The sequence below is a fragment of the Diplotaxodon limnothrissa genome, linkage group LG2, assembly GCF_057381915.1.
Source record: "Diplotaxodon limnothrissa isolate DT_005_m linkage group LG2, D_limnothrissa_male_GT1.1, whole genome shotgun sequence".
Classification (NCBI taxonomy): Eukaryota; Metazoa; Chordata; class Actinopteri; order Cichliformes; family Cichlidae; genus Diplotaxodon; species Diplotaxodon limnothrissa.
Window position 1 is genome coordinate 24,938,376 of NC_140597.1, and position 27,951 is coordinate 24,966,326.

The window sequence follows — 27,951 nt, forward strand, 5'->3', positions numbered from 1 at the left end:
GTGTTTATAGTGAAGCATAAAATAGAAACATACTATAACCCTTAAGAACCAAGATGCTTTAGTGGAATTTCCGTTTCCTGCCCCTCCGAGGGATTAAAGAGGAATGTTGTTTAGACACAGTTCCCCCCCACTGATTGGAATTTGAATCACATTAATGAGCCCTTTCATGAATGATCTAAATGTTACTGTTTGACTAATGAACTCTCTTTTCATGTCTCCCCTTCCCCTCCCCTCTCGGTTTCCCCTTTCTTTGTGCCATCTCAGGTTTCCTCCGTAACTCTGAGATTGAGCAAAAATCTGCTTGATATTTGATGAGCAGCATGTGATGAAAGGCATTAGAAGGCCTGCATTATTTATGAATGGCGAGTGATGCATTAAGTCATTAAATATGTATATGTACATTACATGAGAAAGAACATGTCCCATTGCATGTCATATTGATTCTGGTGTGAGTTACGAGTCTTCTGTATGATCCCTATGAAAAAACATTAAGAGATCGCACACCAAAATCAGTTAAGAGCTCTATTGACCGCCTTTCCCTCTGGATCCCCCGGTCACAGTCGAAAAGTTGCAGAGTTCTGAACTCACTTGCTTCACCAGATCAAGGGTAGCATCTGCACGCGCAGCAGATTTTGTGAGCGAGCGGATTGTGTGAAATAACGTGAGGGGGGGGACTAAGATGCGGTGCCAGCTTACACCGTTTGAGGAATCGCACCAATGTTCCTAAATTCTTTCCATCATCTGGCGCGGTGTCGCTTTTCTTCTCCAACTTTATTTTTCCATCTGTGGCTTCGTGGCCTTGTCAGAACTGCAAAAGGCTTGCCTAGTAGACAGCGACGTAGTAAGCGAAATGATAAAAATCTGAGGGAGATAACCACCAGCAGAACTGAAAATAAATTACTTAGTGCAAAAGGAGAAAAAAAAACCATTAAGCAGTGCTTCTTCACCTTAAAAGACCCTGCTCTTGTTTAGTTTACATCACTGGTGACAATAATTAGTATGGTGGCCACACGCTGTGAATTTCTTAATGCATTTTTTTTGTCAGCTTGAAAATAAAGTTCAACTCCATTTCACAAATAAGACGTGAGTTTGCTTGTTGGGCTTGCTGACTAAGTGTGACGTTAGACTCTCCAATAATTCAAATCTTTTCCACAGTCAAAAAGAAAAATCTTCCTTGGAAGTCTTCTTCTGAATTAGTATTCATGGTCATGGATGAATATGTAAGTTAAATTGTTCCCAAGCCACCACAAGCTGCTGGCAGTTTCTGCTTTCCCAGGTGACTTGTTTCATCTATAAAGATGTTCCAGCCGCCATGCTACACGATTAAAAAACATAAGACATGCACATACTTACATCAAGTGGGAACTCGTGAGGATGGGGTTCAGCTGCTGACAAGTAAATAGACAATACCGAGATGCAATCAAAAGGATGAATTACTGCACACTACAACCACTGTATGCTGCCAGAGAGTCTCCTAATGCTGCAGCAACATATGCAGCGAGGACACGAGGCTAATATTTGATTTAAGGAATGACGAGGAAAAATGCTGCAGTGCACGCTGCAATGCTATTTTTTCCCTAGGATTTTTTTTCGTGTGTGTGTGTGTGTGTTAGTGAAAACAACAGAAGAACCCCCGTGGCAAATCCGTGCACACACACACACAAACACACACTTGCAGAGTCACAAACACTGAGACATACACAGAAAAAACATGCAGTCACACACAGTAGCTCAGTGGGGGGAAGGATTTAATAAACCCACAGTAACATGGATCTACGGGGGTGTCTCGGGACCGAGCCAGGAAACCAGATGAATGTACCTGCCCTCGGGCACAGAAGGAAACAGCAAGGGTTGGGTGGGTGGACTGAAGTGAAGGGCTATGGTGTGTGTGTGCATGTGCATGGGGGGGGGGGGGGGGGGAGTGAAGCCACAGGCACATTAAGCCTCTCATTGCCCTGACTTTTTCTTTCTTCTGCCATCAGTCTCTTCACTCGCCCACTCTGTCTCTGCTCACATCATCAGCCACAACGAAAGCCATGCCCACAAACACTGATGTGTTTGTCAGAGAAAATGCCCAATCACTTTAATAGCATTTCATGCCATCTCCACTTTCACCAAGGACTTGGAGTTTGCTCCTCAGTCGGATAAATGGGGACTGTAATTTCAGACAAACGCAATGGAAATGCCGAGTGCAGCCAATCAGATGTAATCATGTATGAAGAAATGTAATTCTGGAGGACACTGGGGCAGAGCGGGTTGATATGGATATTAGTTACTATGCAAAAAGGCGTGTCCATACTCCCCGAATATGAATTTATGAAGCCTGCTTGTGATTTCAATCTGACTAATGTATCAGAACAAACCCATCTGTGCAGCACTGACCCCTGAGGTGAGGGTCTTTGGAGGGGTTTGGAGAGGAGGGGGCACTGAGGGGGAAATGCTTCGAGCGTGGGCGACTGGTTTGTGCTCCCACCATGTACGAAGGTGGTCAGTGGGAAGGCAAATTAAATCTTTTGCCCACATTCATAAGGCTTTGAAGAAGGGGGGATGACAAAATGAAAAGAAAAAACATCACTCCAGACCAAGTTCCATGGGAAAAATTTTATTTATCAATATGCGGTAGTTTCCAAACTGGTGGAACGTTATTTCCATTGTAGCTGGTGCCAACAGGTTATGCTGAGAAGCTGCAGAAAAAAAAAGTGAACGGCAAAATGAAATAAAAAACAAAAACTCGACAGCTGTGATTCAAACAAAGGGAAACGAATTCAACAGGTTCTGCTTACACATGCACATTGAAAAATAATACTGTGGCTTTGAACAATAGCAGAAATCAACCTACAGTGAGGCTCGTGCCACGAGCGACCAGCATCCTTGTGCTAAATTGGGAAGGGAGTGATGACAAAGGAGAGGGGCAGAGGGAGGGAAAGAGAAGGAGAGAGCATCTTTAAAACAAAGGACCGCCTGGGAGATAATGAGTGGTGTAAACCAGATGATTTATTGGCGAGCGCAGTACGGCCACACACTCATACATGGCCTCCTTTTCTCCTCCTTTCTCTCCCTCTCTCGCTACATCTCTCTCTCTTTCTCAGTCTGGCCCGACAGACTTATTAAAACTGAGGAAAGATTCATCTTTGCGGGCCCAGAGTGTTTTACATCTTATAATGGAGTGGAAGGTGCAGGTAACTCAAAGGCAGTGGAATAACAGTCATCATATGCAGAGTTAAGTGGCGTCTCCAACAGGGAAGGGCCTTATCACTCACAGCTTCAGCGTGACGCATCCTTTTCAAAGCCACTCTGTGACAAAGCTTCAGTCCTGAACAGCTTCTAGTACAATTTGTGTTTAATGGCAATGTAAAAAATAAAATAAAATAAAAATCTGAACCCCATTTTTTTCTTTTTAAAACACATGTGGTAACAAAGACTTTTCTTTATTTTGACAATACTGGACAAAGCTGCACAAAAAAAGGCAGCTCATGTGAACTTTTGCAATATTAACTCTAAAGGAAAAAGTAAATAAAAACATGTTGCAGAGACCAAACAAAAAAAAAATGCAAGGATTCATACAAAACACACTTTAAAAAGACAGCTATTTACAAACATCCTCCATTACAAAAATCTAATCTTAATTTTTTTGTCCTTGTGAGCAGTGTTCGGGTGAAATTACATCTTAAATTGGGCTCTATCCATATATTTACATTTACTGTTTTATACCCCTCCCACCCCGCCCACCCCGCCCCCCCCCCCCCCCCCCAAAAAAAAAAAAAAACTCGAATAACATTAAGTGGTTTACTAGAATGAATGAAAATGAGATATGGGTTTGTGGTAATTTGGTAATGACTCCCTAAGCTGGTGTAGGTGAACGGATGCGCGGCGATCCGAAACAAAAATATTTGATCTAGATGTGTTTCGCAGAGGGCCGCTGAGGGCTGCATGCTGAGTTAAAACACAGGACCACAAAAGCACAAGCAGCTGTTTAGGTTGTTAACTCTGAGGTTAACGACACGCACAAAAAAAAAAAGCCACTGGAGTCTTCCCAGAGTCTTCAAGCTGGGCTGCCTTTTAACTCAGCAGTGTCTGTCGGTGGATGGCAACGGTATGTGGCAGCGGATGATGGGTGTCTCTACCGGTGAATAAACATTAACCGGCAGCCTGACCGTTTGACTGGAGATAAACCTGGACCCGTCAGTCTTGGTGTGTTTGTGTGTGTGTGTGTGTGTGTGTGTGTGTGCGCGCACACATGTGCGTCAAACGTCAGCTCATGTCTGCGTGCCGAGGAATGGCTGTCCTTATCTGCTCCCCTCTCCTCTCGCACATCATTAACCGGGACTGCGGCACTCTGTACTTTGGCAGCCACACTGTTTGGAGCACCTACTTCCACAGTCCCAAAAAAAAAAAAGTCTGTTCAGAGGCTGGACCACAGAAGGGTACACTTACACACACTCACACATGTGCGCATACGTACAGAAATAAACTGCAAATATAAGCACAAATAAGCACTCACACATATGAGCACCTACACGTTCACGCAGCGAGCCTCTGCGTGCACACACACATCCAGCAGCAGTAAATCCTGTTTCGGTGCCGCTGCCCTGGGCTGTGTGATAGCTGGTCTGCAGTGTCCTCGCTGGCTGAACACCTTGACTGTGGAATAATTTGCGCAGCATTTTTATTCACAGCACAACTGGCGAGAGGATGGAGGGGGGTGAACGCTAAAAAAGCTACCTCCGCCTCACCCGTCACCCCCTCGTTCCCACCGCCATCACCCTCGCAGGTTAAAGCCAAGTCACAGGAACATTTTCTCTTCTAGCCGCCGCTCTCACTCTCTCTGCTCCCCGGCTGGTGAGTGTGGGCATGGAGATGGCACACAGATTAGTCACACGCTGGCGACACCGCTAACTGTGCACTCCACTGACTCATCCACAGATGGCAGCCAATTGGCATCTGATAATACTGTAGCTCTGTGTTCAGCTGTAGCTCTCCATCCAACTTATATATAGGGCATCCTACCTATGTAGGCCAGCCAATCAGTGCCAGCCTACGCCCACCTTGCCCAGGCAGCGAGCATGAAATTGTTTGATGCTTACACTGTGGCTCCAAAAGCTAGAATAAACAAATATCAACCTGCCTGCTGTCTTAAAAACAATCGCCCTGAAAGCTCATCAGACACAGTAAAGATCAGTGCCAACTGGAGCACTGAAAGGGTTTTGCAAGAGCTCGGGCTTGTCTCTCTGCAGGCGCGTCGTTCTGTCTGTGTGTGTCATTTTTGAAGCTTGCAACAGTAACCTAGTGTTCTACCTCTAAGCCAATAAGGCTTCTCAGATACCAAACGGGTCTGGACATGTCCAAACACACTAATGGAAGACACGCCCTGATAAAACACACACACACAGAGAAGTTGTAATGGTAAAGCTCATATCAGGCCAGCAGAGATAGGAGTATTCCTGGAAACATACATACTCACGCATACACACCTTGACATCAGCAGTCCAGGTCAAGGTAATTCCTTACGGGGAAGGAAAAGAAAAAAAGAAAAAAAATGGGAGCAGTGGATGATATGGGCGATGAGAAGATGGAGAAATAATGGTGCTCTATGTAACTCTATACATTGTGCACTTGTAGGAAAAGTCTAACAAAATACAACTGCTTTGTGAACTGAATCGGGGTTCAAGGAAATCCTCCATCAAAAATAGTAAGGCAAACATCAGAGGTGCGAAGGGAGAGGAACACATTATTTCACACACTGTGTCTGATACCTGAGCTATCTGGAGAGTTTCCTGGCCCAGCACGGAGCCCCGACTAACACACACGCGCGCGCACACATGCACAGAAATGCACGCATACACACACACACACACACACACAAACACACACGTTTGTTTTGTAGTTTGTTTTTTTCCAACACTTGCACACAAACTGCAGGCCGAGCGGTGTTCGGGCCTGCGTCTGCCTGCTCCTGCCTTAGTGTGCTAGGGTGGTGTGTTTAATTGGGTGTAGAGCAGACTTTGGGGAACTGAGATAAGTTATATCCCGTCCCCACAAAGGGACAGCGAACGACGAAGTTTGAGTTCCATCTGTTGGTGTCTCCCCCCCCCCCCCCCCCCGCAACCCCACCCTCCTCGCGGTCAGAACACAGCTGGGAGAACGGTACGGGAGGTGGGAGGTGAGGCAAAGTGGGGGGGAGGAGGAGGAGGGAAGAAGGTGGGGATTGTCAGGCAAGCCAAACAAACAGAATAAACCTCTGTCTCTCATCCGTCAGCTCCTAACCCCGCTGGTTACTGGTCAGTGCACGGTTCTCCAGATTTGTGCAGCAGGTGGTAGAAATAACACGGGCTTGAAGAAACAAGTTCCCCGAAAATGCAAAAGGAAAGTGTCCTTCCCACGAACATAAGTCAAGCGCTCCTCTCTTTTTTTTCCTTCTCTCTCTCTCTTTCTATCTCCTGACCGCGACGCCGGCTGCGCAAAAGCGCGTCAGACTTTGTAGTAGATGTTGGCGGGGCTCTGCGGCGGCATCTCCTGGACGATGTAGACCGGGTGGCCATAGTCGCCGCTCACCTTCTCATAGTGAGGGCAGTAGTTGTTCTCTGTCCGCAGCGGAATGATGATGTCGCTGGGCTCCGTCCCAGCCGTGCCCCCCGGCAGCTTGGGGTTGGACAGGGTGCTGAGGGACAGCGCGGAGGGGCGGGGCTGCGAGTGGGCGTTTTTCCTGGCCCGCTTGCGCATCTTAATGAGGAGGATAACGAGGAGGAGGATGAGCAGGAGGAAGATGATGCAGCCGACCCCGATGACGGAGAACAGGGCCGCTTTGGACCTGAGGATGCCCTCTGAATCTGAAGACCCGGACTGGTCCTGATTCATGTGGTCTGGAAAACACACATAAAAAGAGAAAAAGGGGGTTTAGGGACTGTATAAAAAAATTATTACAGTGGATAGAAGGTCAGGAAAATCGAGAATATCGTAATTTATACTTTTTTCCGTCTGACTTCTTGCAGAAAAAAACGACAAGTCTTTTTATCTTTTTTGGGGGGGCCCATATTTCTGCTATTTCACATTTTGCATTTGTGAGATTTATTATTCAAAAAGATCAAATGCATACATGAGAAACCTGCTTGTCATGTGCTCTGCAGAGTTGCATTTGGCCATGTGTAAAGAATATGTGGTGGTGGTTGTGTGCTTTCCATTCGGGGAGGAGGTGCAAAGCTATCGCCTCTTGTTGCTTCACTCATTTGGTGGCTGGAATCGGCCTAATCTCACTATATTCAGAAGTACAGAGTAGGGGGGGCTGGGGGTAACAGTGTGCAATGAACATATTAATAAAAGCATCAAGCTTATTCCGTTTTCCTTTTTTTTGGTGGTGAATAAGGCTGAGCACCCACCACCACCACTGTAATTTTCATATAGTCCCTTAGAGACTGCAGACCATTTACAGTAAGCCCGTCCTGTCGTGTGCACATCTTGCAGTCTGAATCGACTGCGAGCACGGCTCAGTTTGTTGTTTGCTCAACATGACTAACAGCCCCATTGATGTAATCTAATTGAATCAGCTCAATCAAGAATAGGCCTCTAATGAAATCTGTAGTCATCACTCAACATAACAAAGATTCCGGCCATGATAGGATTTGTGCCTGGGCAAGTCGTACGACATGTCAAGGTTTATATGGCAAAGGCCAAATGAGATATGGAAAAAAATGAGGAAGGCATATCTGAGCATCTGATTTTATTTGATCCCTTTGTTTAAGGGGTTCAGGGTGGAGGGGGAGGCGAGGTTGGTTGTTACTGGTTGGAAAAGAGAATGACTGGCTCCTCCAGTGACTGAAATATGAGAAGAACCAAATCTGTTTTCCATGTATGCATGCAGCTGCTGCCAAAGAGCAGCACTCGCCCCTCTCCCAGCACCACCTTTTTACTGTCCGTGACCCCCGCACAGGCACACAAAAGTCTCATAACTCCAGAGACTGCCATCCCCGCTTAATGACTGTCTCCGCAATCATCTGGCCACTCCTGGACTTAACCATTTAGCGAAGGAGGGGCTGGCTCTGCTTTTGTTTTCAAACTTTTTTTTCATGCCTTATCGCAACCAAATGGCATCAAGGAAAGCTACCAGTTCTGGCCTTATCAGCGAAATCAGAAACTGGAGGAATTTTCTACACTCTGGTTGCTGGAGAAAGCTGGAAAAAGAGGCTGTCAGAAATGTCATTCCTGAAATATCTGCCCCTCAAACCGCATTGCCTCGTCCTTCATTCCGCCCTCCACTTCTTCACTTGACATAATCACTGATCTAACAATGGCAGACAGGCAAAAGCCCAGGTATGAGGAAAAGTGACATTAGGAAATCTTTTTATAGAGCAACTAGTGTCAAATAAGCAATTATTAAATGAGGACAGCTTATCACATTGGGACAGGCAGAACAGTCTGTACTTGGAGGAAGTTTGTAGCATCGAAAGTTGTGGAGTAAGTCAAAAAGTTAGCACGGGGAGTGATCAAAAAAAGAAAAAGAAAGCAGTCCCTCCTGTGGGAAGCAGCTATGAAAGGTGCTGGTAAAAACAGGAAACAAGGAGGGCCCAGAGCATCCGAGGAGGCTCATATGACTTCTTCAATTATCGCTGCCTCTAATCTTCATTTATCTGCAATTCTAATGAGGTTTAAAAAGATATATAATAAAAAAAAGTGTGTCTTTGAGTCTCCTTGGGTGCAGTACACCCTGTGTGTACAGCATGAATAAGTAAAGTGAGCTGTATTTGGGGAGTTTTATTACCTGTGATTTTACAAGTATGTTAGCATGCTGACCCCCAAAATCAAAATCAAAATCAAAGGACTGCTGGAGGGGTGAAAAATCCATATGAGAGAATTCAGACTTCATTTTTTACTTTCTCTTTTGAGGCTAAATGTGACTAATTATGAAGAAGCCTGGAGGCTGTGAATATTCTCTCCCTCTCTACTTTTATTTTCTTTTACATTTCACAAACCTTTATTTTACTAAAATATTTGCACTCGAGAAACTAGAAAGCATTTTTAATGAAGTGTTAAGCTGCAGTTTATGGTAATAATATCAGTCAGTCTGCTCACCAGTGTTTCCTGGTATCTCTGCTCCCGGCCGATCCTGGTCAGGCAGACTGGGACTGGACTCGGGTATGGTGTTGTCTGGAACCTCCGGCACGGCAGGGTTTGCATTTGGAACTGTAGGAAATAAAACGCACACAGAAAAACTTAGCCTTGACGAGCTGCATATGCTGAATTACAATGACTTGTTCTCTGCGACGCCACGGATTACTTTTATTATCTTTTGATATATCTTTTGTGTTGGGAGAAGGTTATCTTTGCGTGTGTTGAAAGCGTTTCACAGGCAAAGATGAAAGCACAAAAAGAGGAAGGACAAGTTAGCGAGTGTCTGTGAAACACGCCAACATCCCTGTCCTGCTGTAAAAAACCCCAAAAAAACGAGCTCACATCTACATCAGCAGCTCCTTCAGCAAACACTCAGACAGCCATTTCCAACACTGACACATTCATGAGACACACACACACACCGCCATGCGCACACACCAATGCACACACCTACAATATACTTACAATACACTTAGGCATGGCAGAATGAGGGTAAAGTAGTTATATATTAACTTTTTATTGTTTTACATTATTCATCACGTTAAAAGGCCATAATATGCCTTATTTATTGCTTCGGCTTTAACTCTGCCAGAAAGAGGCAGACTTCTGAGGAGAAGAGAATAGAAGGACAGGAAAGAAAATGGGGGAGACAAGGAGAGGAAGGGATTGCATAAGCTTTGAGGTGAGGCGCAAAGGAAAGAGACAGTTTATCTCTCTGTCTGTTGTGATCTCAGCCAACACACTTTGAAGTCTTTGTGCAGTAAACACTGGTGGGTCCACAGCGTGGTTTTTACAAGGGCAGGGTCGGCAGACAGAAGACAGTTATAAGCTATTACCGTAGCCAGCCAGATGGATGCCACAGTACACTATCAGATGCTTCTTCTCTATCAGGCCTTATCTGCATCTGCCCAAAGGGCTGTTCAAGGGGCGTGTGTGCGAAATAGAGAGGAGGGCGTGTGAGGAGGCAATTTACATTCGAGTCCCCCATGGCAAGTTTGTGTGTGTGTGTGTGTGTGTGTGTGTGTGTGTGTGTGTGTGTGTGTGTGTGTGTGTGTGTGTGTGTGTGTGTGTGTGAGTGAAAAGAGCCTTTCAGTCTAGGAGTGTACTTCCTATTTCCACCCCAGCTTGGCCAAATCAAACTAGAGAATGAGCAGCGTGGGGAGTGCAGGGGGAGGTGGTGGTTTTGGGGGGCGTCTGGCAGATATGATAGAAGAAAAAGGAAAACAAAGAAGGAAAGAAATATGAGAGCGTTAATTCGTTTTCTTCTTCTTCTGTTTTTTGGAGCATAAACCGCACTGTTCCCCCATGTTCTCCATGTCCACACCAGCCCATCGCTGCTTACTGATTGCAGCGGTGGTGAACCTTAGCTGTTGTGCGCTGTCAATAATTGATGAGGAAAGACAGGAGTGAGAAGTGGGAACATTCACGCATGGCAGAGGATATGAGAGGACACAGTGATCTGATTCACTCCATGAATATAGCCACAACACTGTGTCAACCACTGAGCATGTGCAGGGAGTGTTCTAACGTTCTGACCCATTTTTCGAGCGTGTACTGCTGACATTTCCTTTAGCTATGCAGACAGCAACTACCTCAGAACTGCCAACCCACCAGAAGGAGGAGGAAGGTGGGGGACGAGGAGGAGAACGCGAGTGAGTGAGGGAGACAATGATGGAGCGATAGAAGGGAAAGACAGATTTTGCTGGGGAGAGAAGAAGAGAGGGAGAGAAAACATGAGGGGGAGATGCGATCGAGGCGGTGAGTCAACACATTTCTAATGAGCACATGAGTGACACGAGTGTAGCGGAGGGGATAAGAGCGTGCTGAACAGCAGCGTAGGTATAAAAAATAGGCTTCCTGCTTCCCCTCGAACGCCCCCCCTCCAATCGGCTTCTCTTCTTTTTGAAGACAAAGGAAAGAATGCGAGGCATTTAAAAAACAATTAAATATCAATGTGTCAGAGACGGATGACTCGACGTGACTCTGCCCAGACGTGTTGTCACAGTGAAATGGAAATGCAATGCAAATGTAGCATTAGAAGAATGTGCACATATCTCACAGTGGAGTGAGTCACCAGAATACAATCGTGGTGAAAGTGCAAAAGGAGTACAAGGGGACATATGGGAAGATCTTGGGGATCTGGCAAGAGGAGGAGCTGGCATTCGAGCTACAGATACGCAGGGAATGTGAAGCAAACAGTCAAACACGGCAGCATCTGGGGTCAGAAGCAAGCGGAGCCCAGGTTTTAGCGTTTGCTAAAGCAAAGCCTTATGTGACTGCAGAAGATACGAGTATAGGAGTGTAAATAAGGCCTGCTTTCTGTAATGATTAGTCCACTGAAGATTTTAAAGCTGAGTCATTTAAATGTCAAGATACTGCAGAAATTACATTTAACCATGGAGTAGATCAATCTCTGAGCCAAATGTATTCAATTTGTGTATTAATTTAAAAACTGATTTCTTTAGTAATTTAATTCCAAGTCCATGAATTTGTGTTAAAGCCTGTCGATATGGATAAAGTGGTGTGTTATTAGCTGAATATACTCCAGTATTCAGCACTAATAATTGTTCGCTGGATTACAGATGGTGAAGGTAATATCTTAAAGTTAACACTGCAGAGTATGCACATTATTTATTTTTATATATATACATACATATACACACACACACACACACATATACACATATATACATATATATATATATCAGATAGACAGATTCATCTGTCTTTAGTGAAAAAAGAATAATAATGTGAAAAAGTACACAGCAGCAAAATCAAAGTTCCTGTCAACGCTCTAATTTCTCGAGGACCTTCTTCAAATAGTTACTGGGTTGGACGGGAACATTATACATCAAAAGTTCCGCCCGCAGAAATAGATTTAAAAGTAGTAGCAGCAGAGCCAACAGCATCTTTTCTATCAAGGTTTTTAGGGCACATTGATTGTGAGTGACAGCTCGCTATGGACCATTTTGGAAAATGAGCGCATCGCTCTGGCGAAGTTGAGGAACAGCCAGGAGGTAGGAACACACTCCAGCTGAGACAAACTTTCCTCGAACTTTCCTCGAAAAGGACATTTCCTTTCAACTTTGATTAACGTTAAACGATGAAATTGTTTCCCCCCAGTTAATAGCGTGGCGTAAAACCCCGCACTCATGCATCCGTGTTGTCATTCTGCGAGGGGATTGCAATCCCAGGCTATTGGATGCTCAAATTGACCTACATGGAAAGATAATGCAACGGCTGTCTCCTTGTGAGATTGCTGTGGGTATTTTTCACTGTATTTGCTGAATTTGTTCCCACTCAGACCTTGCTAGCATCAGCAGCTTGTTAGCTTCTATTCTCTCTCTCTCTCTTTCTCTGGCTGCCAGGATATGCTGCTGTCATCTCGCAAGCCAGAATTCAAATATCTGCACACAAATTTGCAGACACACACACACACACACACTGGAGATTTCTCAGCGAGACTGAGCGAGTTTATTTTTGACGGGATGTTGGGATCGAGCTTTTAAGCTGGAATCAGATCACTGTGGCAGGCAGATGTTCCTCTCAGATGGTGGTTAGTGTCTCTTTCGGTCAAAACAACCAAACTGAGGATTGGGGAAATGTTTACAGAGTAACACATCTGTGTACTGTATTCTGTCAAACTCAGGATATGGATGTCCACATATCAAGTAAAACTGCGTATAAAAGTGAAATGTATGATGCAAACCAAATGTTGCGACCAAAGATATCCAAACAAAGTGAGCTTGTTTACTTCTAGCATTTTTAGATGACTTGCCCCGACCGTGCACTTACATACCAATTTCAAACACATTTTCGTTCTGTGATTACTGTATAAGAATCACAGCCGAGGAACATCAGAGGCCTTTTTTTTACAATTTGGAACTGGAGTCATTCCTCATAGATGTTTCTCATTTGGTTGTTATTCCTCCGGGATCTCATTTTCCACACTGTGCAAAAACTGTTTGTGGATATTTAAGATGTATTCAAAACTAGTGTACGAGTGTAGAGATGAGCTAATGGATAAAATCAACCATTAGGGTAAATGTAACTTGACAATCTATATTGAGGTAGTGCTTTCTTTCTTTCTTTTTTTTTTTTGCTCTGTTCAAGTGAAAATGATGACAGGAATTCAATGGGTGGCAAATCAGGTCAGTGACGCACAAATCCTGAAAATTCAATAGTGTAATCTATAAAGTAGTCCTGGTTATTGATTTACAATATTGCCTGTAACTATGTAATGCAACACAGATATCAAAGGGGTAATAACTGCAGTATTTCAGCCTGCCCTAGAGTCCAAAATGAATCAATAGCTACTGATTTTAAAGTGATGCCTAAAACTGAAATTTATTTTTTTGTAATAATTAAACGTTTTCTTAAATTGTGTTTAAAAAATACGCAATTTTGTAACAATTAATTGAAAGCTACAAACGACTTCACATGCAAAGCTTCCATAACAGCTCATCAAATAACTGATGAAATATAATAAAATACAACACTTCTTCTGATAAAAGCTACAAGATACGAAAGAAAGTATCAAATAATTATTTCCAAGGTCAAGATTAATTCAAAGTTTAACATGTTTGAATGAAATTTGAAAACGACTGGAATTAACTTTCAGCATAACTGTAAACAATTTGTATTTAATTAGCCTAAATATCTTTTTTTTTAACTATTTGGTAAGTTTTTTGTTTTTTTTAAGAAAATTGTTCATATTGATGATCTCACCGTGTTTTTATTATCTTCTTTTACAACTATATTTTTTCTAAACTACCACAAAATACTGCTTTAACAATACTATTTTGATTTTTTTCTTAAATATTTTAGAATAATAAACACAAAAAAAATAATAACAGGTTAATATCAGATCATCTTTTCCTCATTATACACAGAAAAGTCCAAATCTAGTTTGTAAATGTTAATTTCATTTTATCTGGAGCAGCTCGTTTAGATGTCAACATTTTATCGAGTCCCATCATCGCCACGTCGCTCAAACTCAATAAATTAGGTACTTCCCTCAAAGAAGTCAAATAAAAAAATGACAATAATATTAACCTTGGTGGCCAATCTATTTTCTAGCGTAACTTAACAGCTCCGCAGAGCAGGTCTGGTCGGAGGCCGGAGGCAGTCGTGTCACACTAGTAACGCACGGCGTTAAATGAAAATGTCACACCAAAGTGAAACATCGCTTTGAGGCAGAAGCGCTGTATTGTGTTCTACATGTGAGGTGAGCGCACATTTACCTTGCCCGACTTTCATGATGACTTTCATGGCTCGGCTCTTGCACACGCCTCCCTCCCGGTTCTCGAGGCCCTCGACTGTACCGTTGGAGGTTGCTGGAGGGTAAGAAGGAGAAAGTGGGGGGGAAAAAAGAGAGGGAGAGAGAATGAGAAGAAGTGGGAGGACGTTGATGGAGGGTAAAGAAGAGAAAAGTGGGGGTGGGGGGGGGGGGGGAGAGAAGATGACACACCGGTTAATGAGCACGTCCATAACGCACAGAACTAATCAATATTTACGACAAGCACTGATTAGCTGTTCCAGTGATTAGCCGTTCTCATCCTCAATCAACCGCCGGCTTCTCTCAACGGTGTGTCTCATTAACACAATAAAGTGAAGTCAAATGAATGGAACAACATTAGAGTCTACTGAGGGAGGTGGGTGCTGAGGTGAAGAGAAGAAACATGGTCAAACCTGCGTGTGTGTGTGTGTTTCTACTTGTGCATAGTTTAGCAGTGAGGCATGCCAGCAAGACTTCCAGCTGCTTGCCAACTCCTCCAGCAGCTTACTCCCTCTGAGCCACATGTGTCACTACTTGCTGGTATTGCAGCGAGCTAAATGCCTCCCTCAGTGTGTGTGTGTGTCCATTTTTATATTGGTGCATGTGTGCGTGTCAGCCTCTCTGCATTTGTTTCAAAGCGCACGCTCGTTCCCTAAGTTGAGCGAGGAGCTCAGGGTTGAGGGCTGTTTATTCAATGTCACATTCACTTCAGACACCGCGATACAATTGGCCGTCTATTTTAGGGCCCATGATAATGACCTAGGGAGACAGAGTGTGACTCTGACCTTAACACTGGGCAGCTAAGCACACGGCTGTATGCGTGCTCGAGTGTGTGTGTGTGTGTGGGCATGCGCCTGTGTGGGTGCATATGATGGCAGCTCTAATTTTGGAATTCCCCAAATGATCTCCATCTCCGCTTAGTCTGCCGTTTCAACTCACTCCCTTCCTCTGAAATGCTTTTGTTTCTCTTCCTCGCATTATCCGTCTTGCTCTCTCTTTCCCTGCTTTTTTTCCCCTCCGCTCACTTCATTTAGTTTTTTTTAGTCTTCTTTTTTTATCAGCACTATCTGGCTCTACCCCTCCCCTTCCCTCCCTCTTAACTCAATGACCATCTCCCTGGGTGATTGCCTCAGATGGCACCCTCATTATGATGAGATAGTCTTGGAGAGGCTGCTTATCTAATGATGACACAAAGAGAAGCAGACTTGGCAACAGGCAGGGGAGTTGGGTGGGTCCAAACAATGCACTACAAACACGGCTGGCACGGTGCATCAGTGTTTCTACACGCGTTCCCCTGCTAGAAACTGATGTTGTATCGCTCTGTGTTGAAATTTGGCTCCGGAGCGACGTAAAAGCTCATCTAGCTGATTCATGTCCCATCACTCCTAAGTGTTATTAATGTTGACATTTTGTTGCCCTGTGGGATTTCAGCTTTGTGCTTCGACAAAATTGAAGAAAACCAAATAATGAATTGCACTAATATTATGCTACATTATCAGATCGCACTCAAGAGTCGGCGGCAAATTTACAACGAGAACCACAACATTTTGTCAGCGTGGCCGGAGAACTCGATAATTTGCAAGAATGATTGTGATAACATCATGTCAGGGGCTCTTTGGCAAAATCCCCCTCGCTGTAGACTCAACATGACTGAGTGAACCGGACACCGAAATATATACGAGGGGGCCAGAGGAGCCCGGCGCTGCGCAGGACCAGAAAAAAAATAAGAGCGAGAGAGACTTGAAATTTACGTGGGGCATTAATGTGAAAGAACACTCACGACTAAGTGAGTCTTATGATTTATGTAAAGTCTACACAGGGACTGTGTCTCTTCTAAAGGGAACATTCAAAGACAGTGAGGTGAACAGGCCTGTTTCCAGTCTTGAAGGCGCACACCCGTCTCCCAGCCCCCGAATGGCCCAGACGCTGCCACAAGTGCTAACCTCATCCTGCCATTTTCCACCCAATTTCTTCTCTTCGTTCAATTTTTAAATTTCCAGGGCAAGGTTATACAAAAAAATGAGCTCTTTGAAGATCAAGCTCAAAGGCGCTTGAATAATCTGACTAACAGTGAGCTTAATGCTATTAATTTTATATCCTCTCCAGGAGAGCAAATCTACTCAGTGTTAACTTACTCCTGTCATCTAAATTAACTATTCCTTCAGGCTGGCTGAACGGGCCTGTGCAGTACTGATGTGGCATAATGATAAGTTGCCCCTCTGGGGCCTCTGTTTAGCCAAACAACTGAGACTGAAAACAGAGCAGGATTTATAAAGAGATGATTGTTGTTTGCATTCAGGCCATTTAAAAGTCAAATAATTCAGCCCTTTACTGTACCAGTGGAAACTCATAATCCGATTAAATGTGTCCAATTTTAACCACATTTCCTTATGTGAATCATTTTTAAGTATTATTCAAGATGGAAATCAACTAAAGAGACAACTGTTGAGCGCATTTAAAAACCTGCACTAAATCTCGAAACTCGCACACCGTTAAGAAACGTGCATTCCTGTGTTGCTTGATATCGGTGCATTCACATCTATCATGTCAAAGATCAGAGGAAAAAAACCTGCCAGCCATGTTTCTCAGAACCCCCAACCTTACTCTGCAAATAAAGACATACTGCCAGCTTCCTCCTCTTTAAATCTAAAAGCCTTTCGCTCATTCTATCACTTCTTCCTCTCACTCAATTTGTCCTCCCCTCTTTAACCCTCCCTCTCTTTCATTTCATCCCTCGCATACTGACGTTAATCCAAATCTGGATTTTCAGATATTAAAAGGCCGACGGTCGTGTCGCATTTTGGAAAGAGGAAACTGGGGAATTGGGTCTTCCCGTGTGTCTCGGGCAGAGATAAAAACACACGGGGATAAAGGAACGACAGCATGAAGAACAAAGAAACTCCCAGTCTGCTGCTAATGATTTGGGGGAACAAACTGTTTCAGAGTGCAGCGGTTCAGAATACAGAAAGAGCTGGTCATTGCATGAAGGAATGTTGCTTTTTTTTAATAAAGCCGACGGCTCCAAAGAATGGCTTTTGTATGATTTAAGGCCCTTTTTGTGGGTGTGGATCACTGGCCACAGAGTGACTAGTGGGGGGAACAAAAGATCTACAGCTGCTGAAGTCATAAGAGAAACCAGGTGCCAAATGTTGATGTTGGGAAATATCGACAGCACGAATGTATCGGCCAAGGAGAAGCATTACGGGGGTAAAAAAAAAGAAAAAAAAAGAGCTGGCCTGGAAGAAAGGCTCCCGTTCCAACGCTACACACGTACAACTACTGCACACATTACCTAAAGCATAACCCATTAACATGCATATGTGAATGTAGGCGCTTGCAAATACACCAGTGCACACAGACTTCACAAGGACATACAGGGTAGAGTGGAAGGGCTGCTCCCCGAGGTGCTCTGAAGAGAAGAGTGGGAGAAGTGTGAGAGGCGCACCACTGACTGGCCAAGACAACGCGAGCTAAGGCTAGAGTGCGAAGCGGTGGTCTATATTTATTCTCAGGTCTGCTAAATGAGGTCACTCAGGTGGTCCTGCTGAATACATTCCCCATCTCTATCATGAATCATCTGCTGCTTATTATTCCTGTCCAGCCCGGGGGGGGGGGGCTTGCTTTCATACAGCGCAATGGGCTGTGTGTCCGCGAGTGTGCGTAACGCTGCTGTGTGTGTGTCTATGCGTGCAACATCTGCCCAAAGCACCAAACCAGGGGATGGATAGAGCCCATGTGACAGACAGAGAGCAGGTTGTTTAATGAGAAAGTGGATAAGAGGTGACATTCATTGGCTACCTTTCACACACACCACCGACAACACTCCCCACCCCCCCACTTCCATTCTCTACAGCATTCAGACTTCCACTTAGACGAGCTGAGCAGGCACTGGGTAGTCACAGTAACCACCAGTAATAATGTCTATATTTTCAAAAAAAAAGCTAAATACATAAACAGGCACAACCACAATCTGATCATTTACACTTAGCATCAAGGAAAAACACCAGCACAAAGAGCTTTTTCATCAATTTGAGGCAAAAGCAGGGAGCTAACGCAGCTGTGGCAGGTATGAGTGTCTGCATCAAACAGAGCGTCACAGCAGAAATGGCTATTTCTCATACCTGCGACTTTCCTATCTCGGCTTTTGTTTACATTACCGAACCAGAATCAAAGTGGTGAGAAGGAAAAGAGGGCCTATTTGCACAAAATATTTCACTCCTGAATAAGCACAGAGAGGGTTAGATTAGGTTTATGCGCCTGATTCCAGAGATAACCCACCCCAGCAGATCTGGCATGCATGCAAGAATGCATGCACACACTCACACACACTCTTCCACAGACACAAACACAAAGTGAGGTTGGCAGACTGGAAATAATACTGGGGGATCTAGATGTTTGCACTTTGAACCTTTTCTAATCCTTAGTATTAGGGCATGGCTAAAGCCTGATTATGGTGGAATGAAATGGATCTAAATAGATGTCCCAACCCATCAGCCTTCCATTTCTTTGTCCTAGAAATAGAAATGGAAATAAGTAATCAACCTCCAACCTCTCACTGGCCGACTCTCCCACGTAGCCTCCTCCGCAGGTTTGGCACCAGCAAAGAAAATTCATTCAGACTTTTCACATCATCTCTGATGAATTGGGTGCTCTCTCAGCCTGGCCGAGGCTTTTTTTTTAAATTCCCGTGTTTCTTTTCAGTAATAAAACCTGACAGACAATATAAAATAGTGATATCTTCAACGCTAGTCCCGCGCATTTTTTATGCCATTTTGGAAATTCAATATTGAATTTAGGTTAGAATGAATGTGGTTTTGAGTAATGAGGGTGGACACAGATGATTTTCTCATCTTCACATTCAAAAGCTTTTTTTTTTTTTTTTACAATTTACTCTTGCAAGCATCACCATGCACCAGCTCTGGCATTACCACGTGCTGTCTGCTCTCAGGAGCCACTTTGCTGAGGGTACAGAGAGCAGGTAGCAGCAGCGTTAGAGACGAGGTTTAAGGCTGGTTAGCGGCCCAGTGCACACAACTGTTGCTTAGCTCACTGCTTCAGTATACAGCCAGAGGGGGAGCTCCTCTCCTGTGCCCTCATTAGAATCCTCTCTCTCTCACACACACACACACACACACACACACACACACACACACACACACACACTTGAAATGGTTGCAAGAAATATATATACAGACATGTAAGAACTTGGGCCTACAGAAGTGAACAGAGATGATGCACACACACACACACACACACACACACACACACACACACACACACACAGGCTGCCTGTGTAGCCAAAAGATCAGGCGGGACTTAAGAGCTCCTCCGGCACCAAAATTACAGGGTACCTCTAAATCCTCCCAGCAGAGAGCACTATGGGATGGCGCAGGGTGGGGGGAGGATGAGGAGGAGGGGGTGGGTGAGGTGCTGTGGGGCTGTGAGAGAGGGTGGTGAAGTGGAGAGGTGTGTGTGTGAGCACATGTGTGGTGATCAGGGAAGGGATGGAAAGAGGAGTGCGTGCAGGGGTGCGAGGAGGGGCGGGAGACGAAGCTGGAGATTCCGAGAGAGTGTGCGAGCTGGACAGGGGTGAGATTTGATCTGTCTGAAGTGTGCGTGTGTAGGGGTTTACAGGATGGGTGTGCGTGCATATGCCGGTGAGGGAATATGGAAGGAGGTGATGAAGTGAGGAGTTGAGAAGGAGGAGGAGGAGGAGGCAGGCTCCGTTTGGAGAGAAGAAGTGGGAGGTGATCTCTCTGTGAAGTAAAGGAAGCATATGTGTGCTGGATTGTGTGCATCTGAATATTTGTGTTCATTACTGTGTGTGTGTGTGTGTGTGTGTGTGTGTGTGTGTGTGTGTGTGTGTGTGTGTGTGTGTGTGTGTGTGTGTGTGTTTCGGCCAGCTTGCTTCTCTCTCACTCACACTCAACATTTCTCTTACACTCTCCCCTAAGTATTCAGTTGTGTGTGTTTTTTGGCTTGTGCAACTGGATCCATTTGAGTAAACTGTGTGAGTGTGCACATACATTTATGTGCATTGGAGCTCACATTTGTAAAAATGTGTACAGATGTCACTGGGAATATATATGACTTTTGCAACTTTTTTATTGAGTGTGTGTTTTATGTGTAGGTGTGTGGTCCTAGATTATCAAGACAGAGGTACGGCATTATGAACTTCCAGCTAGCCCTACAGGGTAAGTGCTTCAAGGCTACTTATGACAGCTTTTAACCTCTGCAGAGGACCTGTCAGCGGCTCCCAAAGTGTCTGTGTGTGTGTCTATCCTTGGAATGTGTGCGTCTCTACAAGACTCCACAGCCTGCAGTCACAGAGAGCTTCTGCATCATTTAGCTGTGGGTGTCTGCGTGTCACCTCTACACTGGATCCAGTGGGGCAGAGTTTTTACACCACTGCACTTTCCACTCTTCATTTCCCAGCTCAGCATGCTACAAAACCCCTGTGCTCCCACACAGCATCAAACTTCCCCTCGTGTCCGCACACACACTTGGACGAAGATAGAGGATGTCACTGTCCCGTGCGCGATCACAAGTAGTCTGCACACACATACACACCGCACACCTACACGCAAACAAACAAAAAGTAGGCACGCGGTGCAGGGCCGTCTGTCGGATCGGTAGGAGATAAAGGATGCAGAATAACAGGAGGACCTTGGGGAGCAGGGCAAGTCATCTGTCTCAAACACGAACAGACTGAGCGCGCTCCAACATCACATCCTGAACCTCTCTCTCTCTCGCACCCCACCCAGCACGAGCGCACGCAGACACATCCAAGGCGCACAAATTTGCAAACACACAGGGAAAACAAACGCGGCCTGCTCAAAATGTGCAAGCATGCTTCAGAGCCTGAGCCCACACAATCTGACAGGTGCACACAGAGGGAGTGCAGAATTCTGAATGCAATCGATTGTCACAATAAAACTGTGCAACCCAATGGAAGGCGAGGCTTAAAGCTCCTAATACTATAAGCTGTTGCATACACTATTAAAAGTTATGAGAAGCAACGACGGCGCCAACAGCATTCAATATAAATTTAATAAACCACGCCGACAACTACAGTTAAAGCCTACCCACAGCTCCCAATGCTCCCAATATGGGGCATTTTTTAGATATTGGCTATTTCAACTTTTACCAGTTATTTTAGCTATAATATATTCTGTTGTGTGGAGAAGTTGCCAGTAGCCCACACAACCCTCCCTAATGACAGAGTAGCTAATTGGCAGTAATGGCTCTTTTCACCGATATCATCGAGCTGCAGCCACAGAAAACCTCAGCAGTTTAACACTAATCATTTGCAGAGAAACAACTGGGGGGGGAAAAGCCTGAAGTAGTGGCCTGGAGTAACTCTCTTTGCCTTAGATGACCAGCATCTATAAATGTGTAATTACACAGGCTTAACCATTTGAAAAAACAGACAGTTGTGACTGTTATTTTTCTTTGTTTGCTGTTGTTCCTTGTCAATAAGGTATGTTTGTTTTTTCCTAGGTACAGCCTTAGTGGGCGCACACACACATTGTTCACCTGTTAGTTTAGTGTATTCAAGGGTGCTACACGAGCCACGGGTGACACACCTACACAGACACACAGACACACAGACACACAAACACACCGTTGCCTCTGAACTCCCCCAGCAGACAGCGCATCATTTGACTAATAGCAGCTGAAATGTTGCGTGTTCAGAGAAATAAGTAGAGGGGAAAGTAGGTCAGAGAGAGAGAGAGGAAAAAAAAACTGGCATTTCACCTTCCTATCGGTCCGAGCTAAAGGTTAGCAGGGATGCTGCACATGCTGGGACACACACGTGTGCGCACACACGAGCTCTCTAAAGCTAAAGGTTAATATGGTTCACATAGGAGTTGCTGAGTTGGTGTTTATCTCGGTCTTAACCATTATGTCTGTGTGCACAAGGCTTGATTGCACGCCTGTGTGTGCAGCTAACAATGAGCATGAGTTTCATCCCTGTTAAAGACAGAAGCCAGTTCTGTATTTGCTGTCCCGTTAATCCCGCCGGAGACTCGGTTTGCTTTCTATCGCTGTCATCTTCCAAATGTCCATTAATCCACATTAACAATCCATCAACATGACTTCTAACCGCGTATTTCAGTTCAAATCTTCATTCGACTGATAACATCCTCACTAACTTCTAATCTGTTCTAATTTGTTATGAGGAACCTTTTTTTCGCAGCATGAATGATCACTTCAGGTTGAAATAATAATAAAATTTAAAAAAAAAAAAAAAACCTCCCTTCAACATTGTTGCAATTTCATTTGGTCATGTTCACTCTGGGAAGTTATGCACAAAGAAATGGAGCATAATATTCAATTTTCATTCTCTATTAACTGTCATTTTATACAGGGGGGGGGGGGGGGGGGGGGGGGGGGGGGCGAGCTGGGGAGATGCCAAGAGAGATGGCAGGCAAAATAGACAAGTATCTGTTGAGAATATTAAGAGTAACTGCCCTGAAATGAGCGCCTCACATGAAATGTGTCAAAAATCGTAAAGGCGGCGATAAATCAGAAAGTAAAATTCAATACACGGGATGAATAAGGTATACCAACAGGGGATCTTCAGAGGAGAAGAAGTGGTTTGACGTGTGAATTATGTCCACTACTAAGCCACGCATTCAGACTTTTATTTATTTTATGTTGCGTATTAAGTATTAATGTTATGACTGTTAGCCCATCTTGAGGAATTAAACTAGCAAATGAACATTTGGCTGTGTGAGTCATTTAAATGAAGCCAGTTTTGGGACAGATACCATTATCCATAAGAAAAAAAACAACTGGGCATCCTTTACAAAAGTCAGAAAAACGTCATTTCTGCATTAATGGAAAAGAACGGCTGTTTCTTATCCCACACTGTGACCATAATGAGGGAACCACTGGTCTGAAGATATTCAGCTTTTCTCAAGTTTTGTCCTTACTGTTGACATGAGAGCTGATTACTTCACAGGCTGCAAAGGACAAGGTCTAACTGCGGTTTTATATGCTATAACTGTGAGGGACACCTTTTCACTATGCCTCAAGTAGAAGAAAACTCTTTCCATAGCACACTGCTGCCTTCTTTGCACAAATGTTAAATGCATGAGGAGCACATTTTTATTTGAATGCACTAAAAACTGTTTTTCTCCAAAGCAAATGCATTAACAATGCTCTTGCTGAACGCTGAATCCATAAATTGTTTTTGCAAAACAAAACTGCAGCAATCTGGCCTCATTCTTATTGTACTGTTAAGGGGGGGGGGGGGGGGGGGGGTGTACAACACTGATTATCCTATTATTTCTCTCATGAAAATGCCTTTGTATTTAGCTTAGCCTACTATAAATCCCAGTGGTTATGTCCTTAAAAACATCCCGCAGCATCCACATTAGTGGGTGGTAGTGCTATTGTGAGGTTGCACATGTGTAATCAGGAGGCAGATGTACAAACAAGGTCCCCCAGTAAGCTCGATCCTCAGCAGGATGCTCATTGAAGTTTTTTTTTTTTTTCCTCCGTCCTGCTTCATTTGTACTGCTAATCACACGAGGTGAACCGTGGTTCACCCGCTAAATCCCGACAGATGATAAACCTGATCCTCGCTGTCTTTTCTCCGGCCTCTGTGGTCGTCTACAAAGGCCGATATGGGACTCTGGACTCCAGAAAGGAGTCGCCCTCCTCGATCCACCTCTGAGGGCGCACGAGCCACAAATCAGCCCACGCTGGCTGATAAAAGAACCACTGGGATGGATCGGAATGTGGTGGGAGATAGCAGTGTCATGTCAAAGGCCGTGAGGGTCCAAAAAAACATAGACTAGCTCTAGGAGCCATCTTTGAGTGACCTTGCCGCGAGAGAAACCAGAGGTGAAGCAATGGAACACGTCGACGAACTCGACGTTCACTCACGCTGACGTGTACAAAATGTTTGTAATGCATTTACATTTTTAAGTGTGCGAGGCTCTCGTGTGTCTGTGCGGCTCTCTTATACCATATCCATTCATCCTCCCCCAAGAGAGGAGCTTCATTTTCGCTGACCTTTTCAATACGGCCTCCAGAGGAGAGTTATGACAGCTGAGTGAGCCCGGTGTTTCTCGGCACAATAACACACATCAAAGATGGAGAAACCAACAAACAAACAATAATTCCTACTGCAGGCGCAGCGTTTCCCCTCTCAAACAGGCGATGCAAAACAAACCAAATGAGGCAATCTAAGTGAGAAGAAACCGTACCGGTGGACGGGGAGGATGCAGAGTCCAGGCACTGACCCAGGTGAGAAAACTGCCTTCAGGCTAATGATGCTGCTTGTATAATAATCAGGTGTGAGCAACATCAAAAGGGAAAGATTCAGCTAAACGTGGATTAATTGTTACAAGATGTCAGAAAGCAGCTTCCATCAAAAAGCGGAGAGATATTACTCAATTAACGACAAAAACAACCCCCCCGAAAAAGAGATCCTGCAATAATCAGCGACTGGAGCTTTTTCTCGCTCAGTAACTAACTGATGATGTGTTGCAGCGATGGAGAGATTATAATGTAAAGGCAGTGAGATAGAGGGCAGAGAGAGAGATGTCAGTGAAAGAGACAGAGGGTGTACTTGTGATGGAGGACAGAGTCGACGTCGGTCCATCTGTTGTCCACAAAAACAAAATCTGCAAAAAGCAGAACAAAGACAGACAGAGAGAGGACAGTGCACAGGTGTGTGGGCGTGCACGTGTCCCTGCGATCGTACACGTGTGTGTGTGCCCGCATGTGTGAATTTTTGCACATTAACGTGTGAGCCTGTGTGCCTGGGCCCCGGGGGAATCTCCTGTACCTGCTAACATGGAGGCGACTGAGCAAAGCTGACTGCAGCTAACATGCAGTGTAAAACGCACACGGTCAAACCTGAGACACATGGTGGCACATGGGCAGATGGATTATATATTATATACATATATATTTTTATATACATATATATATGTACATATGTTTATATTGGTTTTTTTTGTTTGTTTTTTTTTTAGATATATAGCAATATTAAAGTGGGTGTGGGGTGTATAATGGAGCTGATGTGAAAAGTACCAGGGCTCCAAGCAAGGCTCCAAAACCGCAATTCGGCTCCTCGAGCATTGAAGCCAGGCTTGCAACACAAGAAGCAGGGAAAGAAACACGCTTTTTCCTCCCTTTCCCCCCGTTAACCACCCAAAAAAAAACCAATCAGAAAAGCACAGCAGACCACAGAGAACATGCTGCTGATTACATCCTAATATGCACAAAGGCAAGCAATTGACACGCATATACAAACATGCACAAACACAAAACACACACACTGATTACATCCTCTCTTTCTCCTCTCTCCTGATCCTTGGTATCGTTTACACGGTAAAGACGGCGCTGATCGAGGACCAGTGTTTTTTTGGCACAGGCCAGCAAAAGAGCTCAGGAGCTTAACCTCTAGTCCGATGAGCGGAGAGAGACTGAGGCTCAGGATCCCCCACCCCCCCACCGCCCTACCACCTTGGTGCCCCCAAGCACAAATAAACAGCTACAACACAGACAGACACACACAAAAATGTCTAGCTTACTCGAAACAGTTTCCTGAAGAATCTGTCACTGTGCAAGAGGGATGGGAGAGGGTGGAGGGGTGATCTAAGGAGGAGAGAAAATAGGTGGAACAGCAAAGGCGGATGGAGAGGTAGATTAAGTTGCACGGAAGGGGGTTGGAGGGGGGGAGGAAAAGACGAACAGAAAAGAGACTGAGAGAAATTGGACCCATGGGTTTGGGGAGAAAAAAAACATGTACGAAATCATCGAGTCGCTGCAAGAGGCGGCGCGAGCCTGAACTCAAAACGCAACACATATTCATTTGAAGACACGTTTCTTTTCAGCATCCATCCATCCAAACAACCAATCGTCGTGGCACCCGTGCACAAGCTCCCGACAGCGTGCACGCTTTTCACTCGTGGGACAGCTGACTGAGAATATCTCGTGCTGAGCTACAGCACAATGCATACAGCAGCTTCTATTAGGCAAGCAAATCTGTGGAGAGGGAGAGAGATGGAGGACGGATGTGTGCGAGCAGATTGTGTTTTTGTGCAAGCATCTATTTGCAATCTAGTGTGAGCTTATGAGTATATATATATATTTGAATTTGCTTATGTGGCTTTGTGCTTATTTATGCCTGTGTGTTGGGCGCGCATGCATGCACACACAAACGCACACGCCTCTTGTGTGTTTGTCTGCTCCTGTTACTGTGTTTGTGTGCCTGCGGTCGTGCTGGAATGGAACACGGACATTTTGCCGCTGAGCTGAATTCACAGAAACGGGTTTGGTCCTGGCCTGCAGAGCAGTATTTAGACTCTGTATTTATGCGTCGGACAACCACAGCAATCTCTATCACCGCCTTGTGATTCATGTTTGTTTGCTTTGCTCTGTGTTGATTCGATTCCATCAAGAAGTTGCCCCCCTCCCCTTCTATCTCGTTCCCCTAAAACTCTTCCCACAGAAATGTTCACGCCATACCCGGTCAGAGTTTCATCAGCCACCCGTCATCGGAGCTGACCAAGCACGCAGTGGGTTTCCATAGCGAGGATGCGACATTAAAACTAACAGCCTCTATAATTATACATCCATATTTCTCCGATGAGTTTGTGTAAACAAGTCCGGGCTCCAGCTCGGGGGAGGCGGACTTCTTGGCAGGCCCTGGCTGAGGGTGCCACTGAATGGCTGTCGGAAAACAAAGCCATTTCAGAGTGTGCCTTGGAAAAGACAAACCGCTGTTCTAGGGATGGTGGAGAGGCAGAGCAAGCTCCATCTGACAGACACAGAGCTGTGATTTGAGCTCAGTTATTGGCCAGAGAAGAAAGACACTGAGAATATGTGTTGTTGGCAACGCAGAGGACAAACAACCTCAGACAATCTCTGAGGAAAGGAAAATATGCATTTCCAGAGTGTTTTAGATTACGGGCCTTCATTGTTTTATCCCGTGTTTCTGCTTACGTGTTTTTTTTTTTAAAGCAATACGCCATTGTCCAGTATAATTTGCCTTATGGACATTGACGCTCGTCTTTCCATGTCCTACATTTACTTTTCCTAATCATCGCGGACTCCAAAAATGCAGCTAACCAGCAGTCTTAATATGCCTCTCCTTCTTTTTGCCTGAAGCTATTTTAGGGGTTGTAAAAACCACAGAGGTAGTTTCAGCATAGAGGATGAAATTAAAACAAGCCCAGGAAGCCATGTTTGACAACTGAAAATCGCTCCTGGAGAAATAGTAATTCGACAAATGAGTTTGTGCTAGATGAGAGGGTTGGAGAAAAAAACTAAAACAAAACAAAAAAAATCAACAGTGTTGTTGCTTCTGAGTCAGCTCTGCGGTCTCTCGTGGCCTCTGTGCTGAGAGGAGATCTAAGATAGCGGTTAACAAAAACGACTTGAACAGACTTCCCACAGCACCTGCAAATGCACACACACACACTCACACATATAAAACTTTGAAACGTGAGAGCAGAGGACGGATGGTTTAAGGGGTGGAAACGAGGAATGACATCGCAGGAAAGAGCAGAGCGCGAGGCCTCGCATCCGCGCAGGATAAAAATATT

At 44.7% G+C, this 27,951-nt stretch overlaps 1 protein-coding gene across 1 annotated transcript in view; it reads right to left on the reverse strand.

Annotated features, from left to right (window-relative positions):
• Positions 1–3,778: 3,778 nt before the first annotated feature.
• efnb1 (ephrin-B1) overlaps positions 3,779–27,951 on the reverse strand; it is a 59,875-nt gene continuing 35,702 nt past the window's right edge. The window contains exons 3-5 of the mRNA XM_085361699.1: positions 14,346–14,438; positions 9,064–9,174; positions 3,779–6,860 (exon numbers count right to left, since the gene is read on the reverse strand). Coding sequence (XP_085217825.1) covers positions 6,469–6,860; positions 9,064–9,174; positions 14,346–14,438 — 596 coding nt within the window. The 3' untranslated portion in view covers positions 3,779–6,468. The remainder of the gene's footprint in view (positions 6,861–9,063; positions 9,175–14,345; positions 14,439–27,951) is intronic.